This window comes from Anomaloglossus baeobatrachus, chromosome 6 (genome assembly GCF_048569485.1).
Source record: "Anomaloglossus baeobatrachus isolate aAnoBae1 chromosome 6, aAnoBae1.hap1, whole genome shotgun sequence".
Taxonomy (NCBI): domain Eukaryota; kingdom Metazoa; phylum Chordata; class Amphibia; order Anura; family Aromobatidae; genus Anomaloglossus; species Anomaloglossus baeobatrachus.
The window spans coordinates 398,415,686-398,438,961 of NC_134358.1; the positions used below are offsets into that span (position 1 = coordinate 398,415,686).

At 42.8% G+C, this 23,276-nt stretch overlaps 1 protein-coding gene across 6 annotated transcripts in view; it reads left to right on the plus strand.

Annotated features, from left to right (window-relative positions):
- Positions 1-22,597, plus strand: part of AMPH (amphiphysin) — a 360,005-nt gene extending 337,408 nt beyond the window's left edge. For all 6 annotated transcript variants that reach the window (XM_075315119.1, XM_075315120.1, XM_075315115.1 and 3 more), the window contains 3 exons: positions 1,037-1,246; positions 5,149-5,250; positions 21,178-22,597. In XM_075315119.1, coding sequence (XP_075171234.1) covers positions 1,037-1,246; positions 5,149-5,250; positions 21,178-21,285 — 420 coding nt within the window. In that variant the 3' untranslated portion in view covers positions 21,286-22,597. The remainder of the gene's footprint in view (positions 1-1,036; positions 1,247-5,148; positions 5,251-21,177) is intronic.
- Positions 22,598-23,276: the final 679 nt, after the last annotated feature.

The following is a 23,276-nucleotide window of genomic DNA, read 5'->3' on the forward strand; positions in this document are numbered from 1 at the left end:
AGTAGGATGTCTCCACAGATCTCCTGGCACAGTACGTTGCCGTTACAGTTCCTCTAACACAGTAAGATGCAGATTCCAGTGAAATGAAATTTGGGCGGCTGCGTGGTGTGGCTCTCGGGCCACTCCTTCCAGCCTTTGGCTGTCTCAGGCTGGACAGAAAAAGCTAAAGGGCCAGATGTGACTCACTTTACTTATATGTGAGCGTTCGACTTAAATTCAATAGTGAAATCCAATAGCAAGATTTGCAGTAAATTATGGAGATTTTGTTGTGGATTTTGCAGTTTTGATACAGCTTTTACCATTTTTACCATTTTCAGGGCATTGCAAAAGGCAAAAACTAAGTTGCAAATGCAGTAGATGTCATATCGGCACCACTGTAGATTTTAAGCTGTACATTTTCTTCACAGTATTAGGATGTGATGTCATGTAATCTCATTCACTATGTTGGTAATGTAATACCCTAATTATTTTCTGTTGCACTTATTGTCCATCGGAACATACCCTTATTTTGAAGCAAGAATCGTAAAATGCTTCCCCATTGTTTCCACTAGATGGCGATAATTCACCAGAAAATATTTTGTGCACGAATCTGAAAGATTTTGCTTGGGGTGGTGTTTAAATTGTATGCATTATGCAGAATGGTGTTTCACAATGTTCCTAATTCTGTGAATTCATTGTACAACCTAGGGACAGTCTGACCAGTTCAATCTTATGAGGACCAACTTAGATATGCCCTCACAGCTCCCCAATACTCAGGCTAATAAACTGGCATGAAGATACAGTATATTGCAGTGCATTATAGTTACAAAATCAGAGGTGTGTCAAGGCCCTGGATTCTTGCTTTCTATATAGTTAAGGAATTAGAAGGTACATGAACGAGGCTCGTTGGCTACATTGTATACTGACTTTTATTATCATCATTACAATTGTATCTTTAACATGTATACTTCACATTTTACTAATATTTTAGAATGAAATGACAAATAACAACAAGTGTATAACTATTTTGAACATTACAAGTGTTTTAATGTTTCAGGAGATTACCTGCATACCATCAGTTGTAATAGAACCAGCATCAAATCATGAAGATGAGGGAGACTATGAAGAAAAAGGTGTTGAAGAAGCTAAAGATGAGTTTGATGCCATCCAGGATTCATCTGTTGGTCACACTGAAGGCACCACTGGGGAAAGTAACACAGTGGAAAGCCCAACTTCTCAGGAGAAACCTAGCGGCTTCCTGTATACGGTCAGATTAATGAATACATCTTCTTACAACCTGTTAATCTGTAGTATAAATTACATAAAATACAGTCTATGTATCACTCTAAGGCTTCCTTTTCATTTATGTAGACACCCAAAGTGTTTCCCTCCAACATGGTACAGAAATGCCTTAAGAAACCTAATTAAGTGCTCCTATAGATTTCTATGGGTTCGTTCTCATCTGGATGATAGTTGTGAAAAATTAGTCCTGATTAGAAAGTGCTGTATGCATCCAGAAATGTTTTGACTGATAACCAACCAAATAATTTAGCTTAACTTTTTTTTAAGTTAAATTTTATACTACTAAATAGAAGAGGTAACATACTTATTTCATTAATAATACAACAGGTCTTAAGTGCAGAATAAAAATCTATTTACTATTTTTTATTTGTGCTATCATATTGCTATTTTATACATTTGCTGTTGTGAAGGTTGAAGGTGTTGCATACCTAGAACAACATTGTTTTGTGAGGCAGATTTCGGCAGAAGTGATCTAGTTATCTGCCATTTAGTTGTTGGAATGCCAGTGGTCACCTAGAGGTGAATGGAGAGATGTGTGGTTCTCTGCACTGTCATGATTAACCAGCCGTGATAAGCCCAAACGTTTTTAGGATGAAAGCATGGTTTTAGTATCTGCACGTTTCAATGCACACTTGCCTCTTCATCAGGACAAAACCAAATTGCTAAACATGCAGTACAGAATGCTACATACTGTATATAGGTAAAAAAAAAGACACCAATAAAAGCTGAAAACGTGGAATGTCAAAGTTCAGAAACAGAAGGTTTTTAAACCCAAAGAGAGGCTTCAACATAGAGTAGGTACCCAGTTACGAGATATGCCGTGACGTGGCAACTGGGCAGATATACAAATGGCCGTTTCTATTTGCTAAATATCTAATTTTTCTTAGATTTTCCTTAGCAGTAATACAGGTCTATATTTATACTTTCATGGTTTTCATGCTTTAGCATTATTGGAGTGCAAACTGTCTCTTTTTCTAATTTTATGTCACGTTCAGTTATGCACCTGTTCACATTTCAGTTTGGTGAGTGCAGTCAGTCTTTTTGTCTAAAGTTCAAACACATGACATAGAAAACAAGCATAAACTTCACAGATGAACAGAGATAAGAACAACAAGAATTGTATTTTCATGTCAATACTATGTATCATATAAAAGTGAAAGTATGTCTGTCTTAAAAAGTCAGAACGCGAAAGATGGAATAACCTAATGAAAAACAACTCTATTTAAACCTGTTTTTTTGTATGTTTTTTTTTTGTTTTTGTTTTTTTGGGTTTTTTTTCCCTATCCCAGTTATATATTTAATAATTTATGTTTCTAAAATATCCTTGTGGTTATGATTGATCGATATATTGTGATTTGGTGATTTCCACTCCAATGAGTAAAGAAGACAGATTAAAAGTTGATGTATTTTATTGTTATAATAGTTTAGTATGTAGTGGTTAAATTTAAAAGTAACATTCAATAACCTAGAATATTGACATGTGAGTTGTTTACTAAAATCAGCAATGTATATTTTCATAACATGTGTGGTTATATTCATATTACTTTGTGTTAAAATTAATAAAAACATTTAAAAGAAAAAGTCAGAACGCAACACACATACTTTCACTTCTATATGATATATGATACATTTGGTTTTTTGGTGCCTCTTTTTCAACACCATAACTATACATAGCATTCTGTACTGCATGTTTAGCAATACGGTTTTATCCTGATGAAAAGTCTAGTGTGCTTTGAAACATGTAGATAATAAACCAAGCTTTTATCCTAAGAATTTTTTGAGTCATCACATCTGGTTAATCACGGGAGTACAAAGGAACCCCACATCTGTCCATTCATCTCTGTCCAGTGGCATCACCCCTGGATCTGCAGTACCCTGTTTATGTTCATCTGTAATTGTGTCACTGTCATGTGATGTTCGGCTCTGCACACACCTGCTGGCACGGAGTCGTCAGACACTGTTCACACCACAGAGTCTGGCAAGCAACCTGAGGCTTCTGGATTGTTCTGCCAGAGCCGGGCATCGGCTGATTCAGGTTCACTGGTGTTCAGCTCTGCAGGAGTTAATTCCTGCAGACTTGTGAGCAGAACCTAAATGTTCAGGTTACTAATTTTCACGTGCAGCTGTCTCCTCCCTATTTAAGGCACAGCTTTCTTCTAGTATGCGCTGATGATAGCTTCAGCATAAGCTCCAGCGATCGTGCTCTTGGTGGTTATCCTGTTAATGGTGATCTGTGTTGCACTTTTGTATGATGTGAGCATTCCCCTGTTGTGCGTTATTCCCTCCCTTTTTTAGTTACTTCCCGGTACACATATCGTCTCTCCTGTGTGTTTTGAGTGCTGTGTGTGAGTTTCCATTCACCCTTGCCCGTGTCTTTTTGTGGGGTTTTGTCGTTGTGTTTTTCAGCCCACCCCAAGGGAGTGGGAGAGTGGGAGTAAGATCAGGGCTCGGACAGGATTTAGGTTCATGCTAGGGGCTCGGACCTGGCTACCATCAAGCCTAACTCTAAGATAAGGGACAGTGGTGGATCTCAAGTCTGAGGGTCAGTCTAGGTGCCCCTGCCCTGTCATTACCTGACAACTACATCAGGTGAGGATATTCTCTCATCTCCGTCCACTCTTTTTACCAGTTAAAACCCTATTGTGCTTTTTTCTGCCTTTGTTTTTTCCAGTAATTATTTAGAAAAACTACTGTCATAACTGCTTTCAACACCACGTCCATCGTCCTTCAGACCCTAAAGCTGGTGTCACACTAAACGACAGCGACAACGACGTCGCTGTTACGTCACCATTTTCGGTGACGTAACAGCGACCTTGTAAGTCGCTGTTATGATCGCTGCTTAGCTGTCAAACACAGCAGAAGCAGCGATCATAAGGTCGCTGTGCTACATGTTCAGAGAGCAGGGAGCCGCGCTTAGCGCTGGCTCCTTGCTCTCCTGCAGCACACATCGGGTTAATTAACCCGATGTGTGCTGCAGCTACATGTCACAGTTCAGAGAGCAGGGAGCCGCGCTTAGCGCTGGCTCCTTGCTCTCCTGCAGCACACATCGGGTTAATTAACCCGATGTGTGCTGCAGCTACATGTCACAGTTCAGAGAGCAGGGAGCCGCGCTTAGCGCTGGCTCCTTGCTCTCCTGCAGCACACATCGGGTTAATTAACCCGATGTGTGCTGCAGCTACATGTCACAGTGCAGAGAGCAGGGAGCCGCGCGCACTGCTTAGCGCTGGCTCCTTGCTCTCCTTGCTACAGTATGCATCGGGTTAATTACCCGATGCATACTGCAGCCACATGTCACAGTGCAGGAGCCGGCGCTGGCAGCAAGGGCGGAGGCTGGTAACCAGCGTAAACATCGGGTAACCAGGGAAAGGTCTTCCCTTGGTTACCCGATGTTTACGCTGGTTACAGCTTACCGCAGCTGCCAGTGCCGGCTCCTGATCGCTTCATTTCGTCGCTCTCTCGCTGTCACACACAGCGATGTGTGTGTCACAGCGGGAGAGTGACGACCAAAAAATGAAGCTGGACATTCAGCAACGACCGGCGACCTCACAGCAGGGGCCAGGTCGTTGCTGGATGTCACACACAGCGACAGCGACGGGACGTCGCTGCAACGTCACAGAAAATGGTGACGTAGCAGCGACGTCGTTGTCGTCGTCGTTATGTGTGACACCAGCTTTAGCTGCAGTTATCCACTCTGGGGATCAGTCGCATTTCCAGAGCCAAAACCCTCTGATATTATTTTATCCTTATTGTTGCCCTAGGTGAATGGATTTGGATACATGAAAAGCATCATAGGGACTACAATGCTTAAGCTACTGTATATAACTATATTTCTTACCATATTTTTTATGTCATTGTATTAATTTTCAGGCTGAAGCGCTGCATGATTTCGAGGCAGCAAATCATGATGAACTTAATCTAAAAAGGGGTGACATTGTGTATGTTGTTGACTCCCCAACATCAGCTGATCAGGTAATGCTTCTTAAATAAAAATCTATACAATTTAAAATATTTTAGTATAATAACTATGGTATTTCAAGTTCCTGATATTATCATTCTATCATTATGTCAGAAAAGCAAATGTATGAAATTGTACAATAAATTGGAGTGGGGAGCTAGGGGACCACTTTTAAAGCACCACTCCAGCGTTTGTTTTATTTTTCAGTCCCCTGCCATTGTTCTTATACTCACTCTCTGGAGTGTTCAACTTTTTTCAACATTGCTTCCTGTCCTGCCTTCTTGGGCCCGTAACTTCTGATTGGCCAGAAATCAGAAGTTATGTCACAAGAGCTTAGTGTAACTCTATAAGAGAAAAAATGAGGCTCTCATAGACTTCTATTGAGTTGTGACCTCCGACACGCGCATAATATACTGGAGCAGCTGGCAGGTTAAAAATTGCCAGAGACTGACAGGAGCACTGCTAGAAACAGATGAAGACGGTAGCAGGGGGGTATAAGATGGGGGGCAGGGGACTTGCATTTAAACCACCACTCCAGCAGGCAAGTAAAAAAAAAATCCTGGAGTGGTGCTTTAATGTAAATAAACTGTATTAATTTATAAATTAAAGGTCATACAACTGCCTAATGTGCAAATAGTAAACACCCGCACAGAAGGTAAAATAACCAACCCAGCAAGTTGTTGTCCAAACACCTGTAGTGTGCATACAAATACAGATGCATCTAAATAAATTAGAATATCATTAAAAAGTTAATTTATTTCAGTAATTCAATACAAAAAGGGAAACACATATTATATAGAGTAATTACACACAGAGTGATCTATTTCAAGTGTTTATTTCTGTTAATGTTATTGATTATGGCTTACAGCCAATGAAAACTCAAAAGCCATTATCTCAGAAAATTAGAATAATTACCACAAAACACCTGCAAAGGCTTCCTAAGCATTTAAAATGGTCCCTTCGTCTGGTTCAGTAGGCTATACAATCATAGGGAAGACTGTGGACTTGACAGATGTCCAGAATGCAGTCACTGAAACACTCCACAAAGAGGGTAAGCCACAAAAGGTCATTGCTAAAGAAGCTGGCTGTTCAAAGAGTGGTGTGTACAAGCATATTAATTGAGAGTTGAGTGGAAGGAAAAAGTCTGGTAGGAAAAGGTGCACAAGCAACCAGGATGACCACAACCTTGTTAGGATTGTTAAGAAAAGGCCATTCAAAAATGTGGGGGAGAGTCACAAGGAGTGGACTGCTGCTGGAGTCAGTGCTTCAAGATCCACCACACACAGATGTATCCAGGACAAAGGCTACAACTGTCACATTCCTTGTGTCAAGACACTCATGACCAATAGACAACGCCAGAAGTGTCTTACCTGGGCCAAGAAGAAAAAGAACTGGACTGTTGCTCAGTGGTCCAAGGTGTTGTTTTCAGATGAAAGTAAAGTTTGCATTTCATTTGGAAATCAATATCCCCGAGTCTGGAGGAAGAGTGGAGAGGCCACAATCCTAGCTGCTTGACGTCTAGTGTGAAGTTTCCGCAATCAGTGATGGTTTGGGGAGCCATGTCATCTGCTGGTGTAGGTTCACTGTGTTTTATCAAGACCAAAGCAATGCAGCCGTCTACCAGGAAATTTTAGAGCACTTCATACTTCCGTCTGCCGACAAGCTTTTTGGAGATGGAAATTTCATTTTCCAGCAGGACATGGCACCTGTCCACACTGCCAAAAGTACAAATACCTGGTTTAATAACCACAGTATAACTGTGCTTGATTGGCCAGCAAACTTACCTGACCTAAACCCCATAGAGAATCTATGGGGTATTGTCAAGTGTAAGATAAGAGACACCAGATCCAACAATGCAGATGAGCTGAAGCCTGGTATCAAAGCAACCTAGGCTTCCATGACACCTCAGCAGTGCCACAGGCTGATCACCTCCATGCCACACCGCATAGATGCAGTAATTCATGCCAAAAGAACCCCGACCAAGTATTGAGTGCATTTACTGTACATACTTTTCAGTAGGTCAACATTTCTGAGTCTAAAATCATTTCTTCAGTTGGTCTTATGTAATATTCTAATTTATTGAGATAATGACTTTTGAGTTTTCATTGGCTGTAAGCCATAATCATCAACATTAACAGAAATAAACACTTAAAATAGATCCCTCTGTGTGTAATGACTCTATATAATATGTGTTTCTCCTATTGTATTGAATTACTGAAATAAATAAACTTTTTGCTGATATTCTAATTTATCGAGATGCACCTATAGTACAATAGCAAAAACAATTAGATCAACCACAGCATCTCAAGAACAGATGGTATAAATAACTGTCCATATATACAAATATATGCATTTGCATTAAGGTAAGGGTGATGTGAGAGAAGTGAAGGAGGCATAGGACTGTATCTTAATCATCCCAATTATCATATATAAAAAATATAAATATGCAGACACCCCAAGCTGCAGCTCCAGCAGATTGGTAGCAATGCAAAACAGCTATATATTACTAATCAATTGTAGTGGTAAAAAGTGTGAAAAAATATAGTGCAACAATAAGTATTAATAGCTGTAGTCTGCAGTACAACACACATTTGCAGATAGCAATGGTAATATAGCAATTACAAATGTAATCAAGTCGCTGGTTGTTCAAGGCAGCAAGCACAGCTGCCACTAGGAATATACACACACAGTAGTGGCCAAAAATATTAGCACCCCTGAAGTTGGCCCAGAAAATGATGTATTTCCCTCAGAAAATTAATGATACACCCTTTACACTGCCCCTCTCCATAAAACACCCTCTACACAATACACACTCTACACCATCCCTCTCCATAATATCTCTCCCACACTGCCCCTAGGTATAATGTCACCCCCCACACACTGCCCCTCTTTATAATATACCCCCACACACAATGCCTTTCTGTACAATATCTCTCCCACACACACTGCCTCTTTGTATGATGTCTCTCCCACACACTGCCCCTCTGTATAGTATCGCAAAATATATATATGCCCCATCCTGGGCCATTTCTGGTATGTACAGTGCCTACAAGTAGTCTGCAACCCCCTGCAGATTTAGCAGGTTTACACATTCGGAATTAACTTGGCATTGTGACATTTGGACTGTAGATCAGCCTGGAAGTGTGAAATGCACTGCAGCAAAAAAGAATGTTATTTCTTTTTTTTTTTTTAAATTGTGAAAAGTTTATTCAGAGGGTCATTTATTATTCAACCCCTCAAACCACAAGAATTCTGTTTGGTTCCCCTATTTTCTGACTAATTAAGACCCTCCCCAAACTTGTGAACATCACTCATACTTGGTCAACATGGGAAAGACAAAGGAGCATTCCAAGGCCATCAGAGACAAGATCGTGGAGGGTCACAAGGCTGGCAAGGGGTACAAAACCCTTTCCAAGGAGTTGGGCCTACCTGTCTCCACTGTTGGGAGCATCATCCGGAAGTGGAAGGCTTATGGAACTACTGTTAGCCTTCCACGGCTTGGACAGCCTTTGAAAGTTTCCACCCATGCCGAGGCCAGGCTTGTCCGAAGAGTCAAGGCTAACCCAAGGACAACAAGGAAGGAGCTCCGGGAAGATCTCATGGCAGTGGGGACATTGGTTTCCGTCAATACCATAAGTAACGTACTCCACCGCAATGGTCTCCGTTCCAGACGAGCCCGTAAGGTACCTTTACTTTCAAAGCGTCATGTCAAGGCTCGTCTACAGTTTGCTCATGATCACTTGGAGGACTCTGAGACAGACTGGTTCAAGGTGCTCTGGTCTGATGAGACCAAGATCGAGATCTTTGGTGCCAACCACACACGTGACGTTTGGAGACTGGATGGCACTGAATACGACCCCAAGAATACCATCCCTACAGTCAAGCATGGTGGTGGCAGCATCATGCTGTGGGGCTGTTTCTCAGCCAAGGGGCCTGGCCATCTGGTCCGCATCCATGGGAAGATGGATAGCACGGCCTACCTGGAGATTTTGGCCAAGAACCTCCGCTCCTCCATCAAGGATCTTAAGATGGGTCGTCATTTCATCTTCCAACAAGACAGTGACCCAAAGCACACAGCCAAGAAAACCAAGGCCTGGTTCAAGAGGGAAAAAATCAAGGTGTTGCAGTGGCCTAGTCAGTCTCCTGACCTTAACCCAATTGAAAACTTGTGGAAGGAGCTCAAGATTAAAGTCCACATGAGGCAATCAAAGAACCTAGATAACCTGGAGAAGATCTGCATGGAGGAGTGGGCCAAGATAACTCCAGAGACCTGTGCCGGCCTGATCAGGTCTTATAAAAGACGATTATTAGCTGTAATTGCAAACAAGGGTTATTCCACAAAATATTAAACCTAGGGGTTGAATAATAATTGACCCACACTTTTATGTTGAAAATTTATTAAAATTTAACTGAGCAACATAACTTGTTGGTTTGTAAGATTTATGCATCTGTTAATAAATCCTGGTCTTGTTTGAAGTTTGCAGGCTCTAACTTATTTGCATCTTATCAAACCTGCTAAATCTGCAGGGGGTTGAAGACTACTTGCAGGCACTGTATATCCCACTCCTCGGCACATTCTGCTATATATGTCCCCATCATGGTTTCTGTCCCCTTCTTGATATATATGTCTCCCTCGTGGAATATACTGTATGTTCCCATCTTAGTTTACTTGTCCCCATCTTGGTATATATGTCCCATACTGGGCCACTCCTAGTATATATATCCCCCTCCTAGTATACATGTTTCATTCCTGGGCCACTGCTGGCATATTTGTCAGCCACAAAAAAAACAAAAAACATTTTACCCTCCCCGGTTCCCACGCCATGGGTTATTCTTTCTGAGCCATGATGCATTTCAGCTGGATGTGCACCCTCCAACACGCATCCAGCTGAAGTAAGGCATGGGCTGGGGTCGGCAGGCCCCCACCACCCCCGGCCATCTCTCGCTCCCGCTGTCTTCAGCTCAAAGAGCACTTACTTGTCCTCGCCGGCTGCCACGTCCTCGCTACCTCTGCAGCTCTGTTACCTGCAGCAGTGTGATGAGGTCGCACAGTGATGACCTCATCACTCAGCTGCATGCTGAGCTGTGGGATGATGTGCCAGCACCCTGCTCTGTCCCACCGACCCTCTTGCCTTCAGCACATGGCTAATTTGCATGTGCCACCCCTTTGCATGCAAATTAGCCATGTATAGTGGCCGAAGCGACACTGCTGGGCCTCTGTGTTGCTGTTGTGACTGAGGCTCGGGGAAGAGAGGGGCCTGGGGCTTAATAAATCTAAGGAATCACCCAGGCCCTGGCAGGGCTCCGCCCTTCACCGGGCCCCATACACCATTTATTGTTGTCATGCCCTGATGGCAGCCCTGCAGCAATGTAACAAGAGTTAATTCTATTGAATCATGCAGGATGGACAGCAGTATGATAGAACAAATGATATACACCGGTGGTCCTGTGCCATACGAGCCAGTATATAATATGTAATAACACTATTGTGAAGAAAAGTGAACAGAAAACAAAAATAAATAATAATGAAAGCAAGAGCTAACAGAAAGTAATGTACTTGTGGCTATAATACTGCTAATTACATAATACATAAAATTCACCATGGAAGGGAGAATATAATAAAAGATCTGCTCCTGGATGTCTGTAAGTCAGGCGTGAATAAGAGTTATAAATGTCCAAAGTGTCCATAAGAATATGTACTTTCCAAAGGATCTTGAGGATCTCATTGACCCTTTGGAAATTACACAGATGTAATTGCTATATTACTGCTGCGATTTGCAATTTTGTGCTGAAGTGCAGCCTAAAGCTATTAATACTCATTATTATGTTAGATCTTTTCACACTTTTTTTTCCACTGAAATTGATTAATGATATAGAAGCTATTTTGTACCTCTACGAATTTGCATGAGCCACTTCTTGGTATGTTTGCATATTTATGTTTCGTATATATGATCATAGTTACGATTAAGGTTCAGTCCTATGCCTCCTTCTCTTCTCTCACATCACCCCCACCTTAATAGAAAGTACAAGAATTTAGGGGGCTTTACACGCTACGATATCGTTAATGTTTTATCGTCGTGGTCACGTCGTTAGTGACACACATCCGGCGTCATTAACGATATCGCAGCGTGTGACACTTATGTGCGATCTAAAACGATCGCAAAAGCGGACAAAATCGTTTGCCGCAGAGAGGTTGTCCTAAAACAAAAAATCATTTACCTCTCAATAGCGATGTTGTTCCTCGTTCCTGCTGCAGCACACATCGCTACGTGTCACACCGCAGGAGCGACAAACATCTCCTTACCTGACTTCATCGGCAATGAGGAAGGAAGGAGGTGGGCGGGATGTTACGTCCCGCTCATCTCCGCCCCTCCGCTTCTATTGGACGCCTGCCGTGTGACGTCGCTGTGACGCCGCACGACCAGCCCCCTTAGAAAGGAGGCAGATCGCCGGCCAGAGTGACGTCGCAGGGCAGGTAAGCCGTGTGACTGGGGTGCGCAATTTTGTGCGCGACGGGCAGCGATATGCCCGTTTCGCACAAACGATAGGAGCGGGTACGCACGCTAGCGATATCGGTACCGATATCGCTATCGTGTAAAGCCCCCTTTTGTCTGTCTGTTGTCTCTAACATCATGTCCTCCCTCTATCTAAAACTGAATCTCCCCTAAACTGTTCTTGAGTTTTCTCCCTCTACTAACCTACCTATACCCGATGTTGCAGTTGCCTTGGATAGTTCAACCATAACTCCGAAGCAGCCTTGGGGTCATATTTGACACAGAACTTTCCTTTACTACTTATATGCAATCAGTTACTCACATCTAGAGTTGAGCGCGGTTCTCGGTTCTCGGTTCTTCATTTCGCGGCTCGAGTGATTTTGGGGGCTGTTCTAGATCGAACTAGAACTCGAGCTTTTTGCTAAAGCTCGATAGTTCTAGATACGTTCGAGAACAGTTCTAGCAGCAAAAAGACAAGCTAATTATTAGCTGGCTTTCCGCTATAATAGTGTAAGTCACTCTGTGACTCACACTATTATGAAATTTCAGCGTATAGTGTGCGGGAACAGCGCATTCAGATCACTGCTGTTTGGATAATGGCGATCGCCATTTTTTTTTTTTTCCTTGTCTTCCTTCCCTAAACGCGTGCGTGTAGTGGGGCGGGCCAGCATGTCGGCCAATCCCAGACACACACACAGCTAAGTGGACTTTTAGCCAGAGAAGCAACGGCATGTGTGATAGGATGTCCATGTCACATGTCCATGCATTATAAAAACGGACATTTTCCTCCAGCACGCCATTATCTGCCTTCTGTGTCTTGGTGTCAGTCACCGCTGGCGTAGCTCCTGTCTCCGATACTGCTGTGTACGCTCTATACACAGCACTATACAGAATAGGGATAGAAGTTTCTATTAGTCCTTGTAAGGGCTAATACCGGCAGGGTCAGAGCCATAGCTGACAGTCAGGTCGGTGAAAACAGATTTTAACAGCTACACAAGATGACAGTGTCTGTGTAGCTAAGGTCAGGGATTTCCTCGCTGCATTTCCCCATTAGGACGGATAGAAAGGGAGGCTTCCTTTCCTCTACCCAGACCCACAACCCTTCCACTGTACCCTCCTGCCCTTTGCACACTCAAACTCATTGTTACTAAGCCATTATACTAGCAAACACTGAGTAAACTTAGTGGCATCCTAAAAGTGGCTGTTGGACTTCCATTAGTGTCCCACTGGTGCAAACCTATGTGCAGCACCTCTGCATTGCACACTCAAACTCATTGTTACTAAGCCATTATACTAGCAAACACTGAGTAAACTTAGTGGCATCCTAAAAGTGGCTGTTGGACTTCCATTAGTGTCCCACTGGTGCAAACCTATGTGCAGCACCTCTGCATTGCACACTCAAACTCATTGTTACTAAGCCATTATACTAGCAAACACTGAGTAAACTTAGTGGCATCCTAAAAGTGGCTGTTGGACTTCCATTAGTGTCCCACTGGTGCAAACCTATGTGCAGCACCTCTGCATTGCACACTCAAACTCATTGTTACTAAGCCATTATACTAGCAAACACTGAGTAAACTTAGTGGCATCCTAAAAGTGGCTGTTGGACTTCCATTAGTGTCCCACTGGTGCAAACCTATGTGCAGCACCTCTGCATTGCACACTCAAACTCATTGTTACTAAGTCATTATACTAGCAAACACTGAGTAAACTTAGTGGCATCCTAAAAGTGGCTGTTGGACTTCCATTAGTGTCCCACTGGTGCAAACCTATGTGCAGCACCTCTGCATTGCACACTCAAACTCATTGTTACTAAGCCATTATACTAGCAAACACTGAGTAAACTTAGTGGCATTCTAAAAGTGGCTGTTGGATTTCCATTAGTGTCCCACTGGTGCAAAGCTATTTGCAGCACCACTGCATTGCACACTCAAACTCATTGTTACTAAGCCATTATACTAGCAAACTATGCTGCCAGTTTAAGGGCCGTAGTTGCATTGTCAGGGATAGTTATTGTTGTTTATTCTGCTGTTAATAAAGATAGACCACTGCTGCAATCTACACCACCTCTCAATTTTTGCTACCACATTTTAAGTGCACAATCTTGTCGCAATCAAAATGAGTGGCAAAATGACAGATGCTGGTGGAAAGGGGAAGAGGCGTGTTGGAAAAGGAAAAAAAGGGTTTGTCCGTGGGGAAGGTGGCAAAGCTCCATTAACATCTGCTGAAGATAGACCATCTTCCAGCAAAAGTAAGATGTCTACTACTTACCGTGGACAATCCGATGTGCTCCCTTTTTTACGGACACGAACAACTGGAACAAAGGTAGATGATGGCCAAAAAAAGAAAATGCTTGAATGGATCTCAAGTGGTCCAACAAGTGCCCTCTCCTCCACCTCAACTACCGCATCCAAAAACACCAGTCCTCAGTTGTCATCCCAATCACACTTGCTTTCTCCCAGCTCTGAAGTCTCCATCCGCCCTGCACAGTATGGTGGAACTGAGATGGCTGAGTCTGCAGAGCTGTTCAGTCACACTATAGCCTGGGAATCAGAGGTCTGCTCCCAAGCTACAGTGAGTACAGACCAGGAAATGGTCTGCAGTGATGCCCAGAACCTTTGTGACTCAGATTCAGGCCGTGATGACCAAGTTTCTGAGCATAATGTTGACCCTTATTCACAAACTGAAACACCTGTTGTAATAGACAATGAGGAACATACTGATGACGATGAGACGCAGATACCAGATTTGGATGACAACTTAAATATTCGATCAGGGCAAGAAGAGGCTTGGTCTGAGGGTGAGGGGAGTGCAAACACAACAATTGATGAGGAAGTTCTAGATCCCACCTACTGTCAACCCACAGTCAGGCCCTCGAGGAGTCAACAGAGACAGTGGAGGAGGATGCAACTGACGACGAAGTTACCTTGTGCCTTCCTGGACAGAGTCGAAGTACTGGTAGCACGTCTACAACTGCATCCTCGGCCACTACTGTGCCTCTGAGCACTAGTCGGGGTGGATCAGCAGGTCGCATGCCCTCTAAGCCTTGCCTAGCCTGGTCCTTTTTTGACATAGAAAAAGATCGCCCAAATTATGTGATCTGTAAAATTTGTCGTGATTCTGTTAGTAGAGGGCAAAACCTCAGCAGTTTGACAACTTCTTCCATGAATCGTCACATGAATAAATATCATATGTCCCAGTGGGAAGCTCACCGTGCTGCAATGCGGCCTAGCGGAGCGAACCATCCACCGCCTGCCCCTTCCAGTGCATCCGCGCACTCTTCATCTTCTAGGACTGTGGGGACAGCTGTCACACCTGGTTTTCCACGCACAACTTCCACCACTGTAACCGCAACAGGCAGTTTGCTTGGTAGGTCGTCAGTTGGTTTGGAAGGGGAAACAAGTGCGTGTGTACAGCTCTCTCAGACATCGATAGCACCAACGTTGGATGAAGGCAACATCATGTCTACGCCTGCACTTTCCTCACAAACCTGCATTTTTCCAGGGACACCCTACTCAACACCGTCTACACACAGCAGCCAGATCTCTGTCCCTCAGATGTGGACAAATGAAAGGCCATTTCCTGCGACACATGACAAAGCTAAGAGGTTGACTTTATCCCTCTGTAAGCTCTTGGCTACCGAAATGCTGCCTTTCCGCCTGGTGGACACACAGCATTTTAGAGACCTTATGTCTGTCGCTGTGCCTCAGTACCAGATGCCCAGTCGCCACTACTTCTCTAAGAAAGGTGTGTCCGCGCTACACCAGCATGTCGCACACAACATCACCGCTTCCTTGAGAAACTCTGTGTGTGAACGGGTGCATTTCACCACCGATACTTGGACCAGTAAGCATGGACAGGGACGTTACATGTCGCTGACTGGGCACTGGGTAACTATGGTGATAGATGGTGAAAGGTCTGCTGCAGAAGTCTTGCCGTCCCCACGACTTGAGCTCTGGAGACTGAGTTTAATAAATGGTTGTCTCCACTCAACCTGCAGCCTGGTAAGGCCGTGTGCGACAATGCTGCAAACCTTCGCCTGGGCAAGGTGACACACGTGCCTTGTATGGCTCACGTGTTGAACCTTGTTGTCCAGCAATTTTTAACACACTATCCCCGCCTAGATGGCCTTCTGAACAGGGCACGAAAACTGTCTGCTCACTTCCGCCGTTCAACCACCGCTGCTGAGCGACTTGCATCGCTCCAGAAGTCTTTCGGCCTGCCGGTTCATCGCCTGAAATGCGATGTGGCGTCACGCTGGAATTCGACTCTCCACATGTTACAGTGACTGTGGTAGCACCGCCGAGCCCTGGTGCAATACGTCATGACGTATAGCCTGGGCCAACGAGATGCAGAGGTGGGGCAGATCACCCTGATGGAGTGGTCTCAGATCAAGGACCTATGCACCCTTCTGCACAGTTTCGACATGGCAACGAATATGTTTAGCGCTGACAATGCCATTATCAGCATGACAATTCCAGTCATTTACATGCTGGAGCACACGCTAAACACTATTTGGAGTCAGGGGGTGGGACAACAGGAAGGGGAGGAACTACAGGAGGATTCATATGCGCAAGACACAACAACATCACCAAGGTCCAGACGTTCATCATCACCAACGCGGCAGGCATGGGACCATGGGGGACAGGGATCAACAAGGGCGCATGGTAGCAGGCGAAATGTTGAGGATGGTGCAGGAGAACATGAAGAAATGGAGGATGAACTGTCCATGGACATGGAAGACTCAGCGGATGAGGGAGACCTTGGTCAAATTTCAGTTGAAAGAGGTTGGGGGGAGATGTCAGAGGAAGAAAGAACGGTTAGCACCTCTATGCCACAAACACAGCGTGGACTTGGTCCGCATGGCTGTGCAAGACACATGAGTGCCTTCTTGCTGCACTACCTCCAACATGACCCTCGTATTGTCAGAATTAGAAGTGATGATGACTACTGGCTTGCCACACTATTAGATCCCCGGTACAAGTCCAAATTTTGTGACATAATTCCAGCCATAGAAAGGGACGCACGTATGCAGGAGTATCAGCAGAAGCTGTTACTCCATCTTAGCTCGGCTTTTCCACCAAACAACCGTGCAGGTGCAGGGAGTGAATCTCCCAGTTGTAACTTGACAAACATGGGACGGTCTCATCATCTTCAACAGTCTACCCGTACCAGTACCAGTATTGAATCTTTTCATAATTTTTTTAGACCCTCCTTTGCAAGGCCACCAGAGACAACAAGTCTGACACATAGTCAACAGCTGGAGAGGATGATACAGGAGTATCTCCAAATGAACATCGATGCCATTACTTTGCAAATGGAGCCTTGCTCATTTTGGGCTTCAAATCTTGAAAAATGGCCAGAGCTCTCCACTTACGCCTTGGAGATTTTGTCGTGTCCAGCTGCCAGCGTTGTCTCTGAACGTGTCTTCAGTGCTGCTGGGTGTGTGCTGACAGATAAGCGCACGTGTCTGTCCAGTGACAATGTGGACAGACTAACGTTCATCAAAATGAACAAGTCATGAATCCACAAGGAATTTACTACCCCTGTGTCATGCTGGGGAGAGTAAATGCTTGTATTTTGAATGTGCTTGATGCAAATCTAGCTGTGAAGTGTACAACTAGGGCACAAGTGCTGCCACTGATGGGGTGTCTGTGTGGCCCAATTTTTGGAAAAAAGGGAGACTCTTATTGGAGTAACCCTTGCTGTGTTTTTAAAAATGATCCAAGATGCACAGAGCTGGGATCAGGAAAGACTTTGCTACCTACCCCGGTGTCATCCTGGGGACGGTTAAGTATGGCGTATTTTTGAATGTGCTTGATGCAAATCTAGCTGTGAAGTGTACAACTGGGGCACAAGTGCTGCCACTGAAGGGGTGGGTGTGTGTTTGGCCCAATTTTTGGAAAAAAGGGAGACTCCGCTTGGAGTAACCCTTACTTACATTGTTTTTAAAAAGGAGCCAAGATGCACAGCGCTGGGATCAGGAAAGACTTTGCTACCTACCCCGGTGTCATCCTGGGGACGGTTAAGTATGGCGTATTTTTTAATGTGCTTGATGCAAATCTAGCTGTGAAGTGTACAACTGGGGCACAAGTGCTGCCACTGAAGGGGTGGGTGTGTGTGTGGCCCAATTTTTGGAAAAAAGGGAAACTCCGCTTGGAGTAACCCTTGCTTACATTGTTTTTAAAAATGATCCAAGATGCACAGCGCTGGGATCAGGAAAGACTTTGCTACCTACCCCGGTGTCATCCTGGGAACGGTTAAGTATGGCGTATTTTTGAATGTGCTTGATGCAAATCTAGCTGTGAAGTGTACAACTGGGGCACAAGTGCTGCCACTGAAGGGGTGGGTGTGTGTGTGTGGCCTAATTTTTGGAAAAAAGGGAGACTCCGCTTGGAGTCACCCTGCGGTGTTTTACATGATTTTAGAAGGGCGTGCCATGCCTATATCTGTCTACTTCTCTTTTTCCTTGTCCTGCTCTTTTGTTTTCACATGAGTATATGTCCTTGTCACTTTCCCATGTGTTTGTGTTGTGTTGTGAGTTGTTTGTCACCTTTTGGACACCTTTGAGGGTGTTTTCCAGGTGTTTTTTTGTGTTTGTGATTGCCTGCCATTGTTTCCTATGCGGTTCAAGTTCGGTTCGTCGAACGTTCGCCGAACCGAACTCGAACGAGACGTCTGTTCGGCGAACCGAACTCGAGCCGAACCGCGACCGGTTTGCTCATCTCTACTCACATCACCTACATCTAAAAAACCTCTCCTGAATCTGACTTTTAAAATCTCCCATTTGAAACTGCAAAAACTCTTTCTGCAGTTCTTGTTCATTTTCGTCTGAACTATCCGTCTCCCTCTTACCAAACTTTCTCCTCTCCGATCTGTCATGACTGTGGCAGCCAGGGTTTTACTTCTGTCTTGGCACTACACTGATGCCTCTACATAGTTGCAGACAAATTGGTGCAAACGAAAACCATCAAAAACTAGACAAAAAAATTTGTAAATACAAAAATGAATTGGGGTTAAACTATATTACATGTTTTTATAATCTTTCAATAATACAGTGATCAAACTTTATGTAAGTAAAAAAAAAACTCAATAATGTATTTATTTTCTTAGCAAGTTTTACATTATTTTAACATTTCTTCCTTTACACCATAGTCTTTAATCTGTGTCTTATAACTAGAGAATTGAGTATTGATTTATCATTCTTTATATTTTCTGTAAAATGGGATAATTAAAAGCATGTAAATTCCTTCCTTATTTTGTAGAATATAATGTCACCAATTTAAAATTGATCAACCAACAAAGTTGCTTATTTCTACTGTTAGTAAACCTGAGTCATTAGAATATAATTATTGTATAACTGGTTTAGAGGCCTAGTAGTTCAACATTTCCAAAAAATGAGAAAAGTGTAAAAAAAAGCATAGTAGAGTTGGAAGGGCCCTCAAGGGCCATCAAGTCCAACCCCCTGCGAGTACAGGTTTTCCTAAATCCTCCCAGCCATATGTTTATCCAGTTTCCACTTGAAGATTTTATTGATGGTGAGCTCACAAAATTGAAATATAATTTTATCAATAGACTTAAAAAAAACGGCACCCACATCTATGTAAGCTCAAGCTCCTAATTAGTGATGAACATGTACTACTATGGTTGGGTGCACAGTACTCATGACGAGCAGTTGGACGCTTCGACAGACTCAACACCTGTACCGAGTATAATGTGAGTCAATGGGTTACATGAGCATTTTTCTGGAAAATCTTGTACATCACTACTCCTAGTACATTATCCACAGTACATCACAGAAATCTCTGTGAGCATAAACCTTCCATGCATGAGATCTGTTTGACTGTGGTTTCGTGCATTGGATATCCTGATGCCTATTACCTCACCAACTTTTAGCACATGCACAATACATAATCTAATTTATTTATCATTCTTATAAAGTTCAATAATGTGCAAAATATATCAATGGGAATAAAATATGCGACCTCACATTTCAAGGAGACCTGTCACCAGGTTAAACAATGTCTAGTGTGTGCTCTTATTTTATTTCTGCTGCTCCCCTTAGTATTTTAATTTTCCTTTTTCTTAATATAATATTTTATAGCATAATATTTTGTGCTAAGTATTATGATCTTTATCAGAGAGTCAGTGCTCATATGTTAATAATGGAGAGAATCTTGTGAGCCCTGCAAATTCCAGGAGACACGAGTGGAGAACATACGGTTTATTCTACATGTTTCAAAGCTAAGCAGAATGTGGTTTTCCTGAAGAAGAAACTGGATAGCTTTGAAACATGTAGAATAAATCGCATGTTCTCCACTTATGTGTCCTGGAGTTCTTCCTCACAGATTATCCATCACATTAGCCCAGAACAAGCACACTACTTTCCATTTCATGGTGTCACTGCACCATGGCATTACTGCTCACCCTCCTGCTGTCTCAGAGACCAGAGATTTCACCAATCTTTCCTTGTTTAATTGTGTTTATGTGTCAGCACCATTTGCAGACTGTGTGTTTTTACATTTTTTTTAATCTCATATAACCATTTTAGCAAGAAAGTCTCCAGTGTTTATCAAAATGTCTTTATTCTTTCATGAGTGCAAAATCCTTTACCATCTGTTTCCACCTTTAGGATGGAAACCTGTATGCATCTCTTCTTCAGGATCTTAAAATTATGTATAGTTGTACCTTGTATTTGGGACCTTAGTGTTGGCAATGCTCTAAAATATACTGCACTCTAAAAACCTTATAGGCAAGGTATGCAAACTAGCTCAGGACATAAAGGGTTGTCTGGGAACCTCTTTAGGATAGGTCATCAATATCAGATTGGTGTGGGCTGACACCACCTATTTTCAGTTCCAGAGGCAACAAGATGTAAGCATTGAACGAAGCGGAAGAGTAGAGCTCCATTCAAGGTGTAGGGGTGCAGCAAGGTACTTCTTATCAGATCCTATTTAAAGGGGTTGTCCAGGTTTATCATGTAAGTCTACAGCCATTCTATGCGACTGCAAACTTGTGAAACCTCCCTTTGCATGCAGTGCATGCTGCAAGAACAGGCAGTCATGTTTCCGCATGTATGCGATTTGCATACTCTTGGTCACATTCCAACTACACGTGTATGGCCTCGCTCAAGTTACATAAATTAACTACAGACTTTCATGATAAACCTGGACAACTAGGAGAATAAGAGCTGATTTGTAGCATCTGACAGCAGCTGCTAAACATTGAATGGAGCTGAGCTATTCTGCTCCATTCAATGTTTACATTTGGCAGTTGCTCGAGGTAATGACAGTTGATCAGTGGGTGTACAAGGTGAAAGGCCCCAAACAAGCTGATAATTATGATTTATGCCATGACAAACTTTATATCTAGGGTTCTGAGCAGTAGGATACTTTTAAAATCTGATAGGAACTTTCACTTTTTAATATTGAACTCTATATTTTTCAGGAGGCTGGTTGGCTTACTGGTGTTAGAGAAGTGGACTGGCAACAATACAAGGATCTGGCGACTTACAAGGGACTCTTTCCAGAAAACTTTACTCGTAAATTAGAGTAATAAATTTGAGTCATGAGAATGATGGACGCTTCGTATTTGGGTTTATTGACCTTCTGAGAAGACAGATACATTTGAGACTACAATGTTAACTGTTAAAGACTGGTGCCTGTCCCAGATAAAACTTGGTGAAACATGAGAGCAAAACAAAATCAGCATGAAAGCCAGATGTCAGTTATAACCTACTAATGTGTAAATGGAGAAAAGTCGATGTTGTTCACTTGTATGCAACCACTGGTTTGTTTGTGCTTTGTCAGAATAAAGGTTAGGTGAACCTTTCCTAAGATCCTTCTTACAACATAAATCTCATCTGCTCTAAATTTCAACATTATTTTATTTAACTGAAAGATCAGGTTTGGTCAACATTAAATTACGCTGGAAGAAATTGACAAGCGAGCCCTGTGCCCAGGACAGCGGCATTTGTTGGACGTCCATCTTATAATTGCACTTTAATGGTCATCTGTGTACACTTCAATTCTTATCAGCGATGTATGGTTCCTCAATAATGTGTAACATCATGGGTCTCTAGATCCCTGCTGTTGAAGGACACTATGGTTGTGATATTTCACCTTGGATATAATGCTTTTTTTAAGATTATGAGTGACCCAGAAAGCTCATTCACCCATATAAGACTTATGTGCATATCGAAGTCAAAAAAGCTTTCACTTCAACATAGTACATGTTCAATATACTGTAAATTGTTACGTGGGACTAAGATGTACCCTATATCAGCATACACACCCTAACTTATGTGCACTGAGTCTATATTGTCTTGAATTGCTGCATTCCAGAAGATCTTACTAGTAACCGTAAAGAGCAGAATGAACAATACCCTCACAGTTTTATGTCTTAAAACCAAGGAACTGCTGCAAAACATATTTTTTTTTGTGTCACTTACAGACATATCTAATGCAGTTATGTATCATGTATGTCGTCCTGTAGTTTCTTAAATCTGTAGTATCATTGACAAGTGCTTTGTTTGAACTTCTTTTGGCATTGTGGTGTTTGCTAGTTTGATGCAGGGAAGCACAACTAGCATCCATTGCCCAAGCATTCAACAATACGTCTTCGTAAATGATGTGAAATTTTCTTTATAGTACCGAGAGAAAATGAGAGCAACAGAAATGCACAGTTATTGGTTCTTTCTAGTTTACAAAATATTAGAAGAATTTTTCCTGGAGAAAAGATATATTTTACCAGCTAAATACCAGATTTCAAACATACAATGTATCCAGTATGAAAATAACATCTGTATCTATTCTGGTTTTTTTTCAATGTTGTGTCATCTCTAATAAACTTTTTGTTCAGCCACTTACTGTGACTAATAGTATGTTATAATTGTAGGGAAATATAATGAGAAAGTATAAAGGATCAAAGATATTTATATCAGATTTTAATTTTCAGGGTTGAGCAGGATTAAAAAAATAACAACATCCTTTCAGTTCCCAGAAACATCGCCAAACTTGACCATGGGTTTTGCAGAGTATAGTTAAAGGGGTGGTTCACTACTCAGCATTTGTCACAGCCCAGCATTGCTCCTGCTTGTGGCGCTCTGCAGCGAAGGAGAGAGCATGCAAGATGCTGGGCTGTGACAAGCGGTGAAACTCCACCCACAGCCCAATCACGCAGGAAGACTAGGCTCACCTTGGTGATGTTTGGTCAGCTGGAAGTTGATGTGACATTACCAGATCTCAGAGGTCACGGAGCCTGGGGTCACGTGATGGGGATGTGTGGACCACAATAGCGCCGCTCAAAGTCAGAATTTACTTTGTATATTTAAGTAATAACCAGGAGGTGAACAGCGGTTAATAGTGGTGCAGTTTATATGGCAGAGTTGTTTTCTATGTATAGAATCACTAGGTAAGTATCTCTTGTAGAGTGTAAGCTCTTGTGCTTGGCAGAATTCTCTCTATGTTTCTTTTTTCTGTAGTGTGTAAACTATTATGGTCATTGGGGTCCTATCTGTCCTGTAGGGTGTCTAAGGGCCCCGTTAC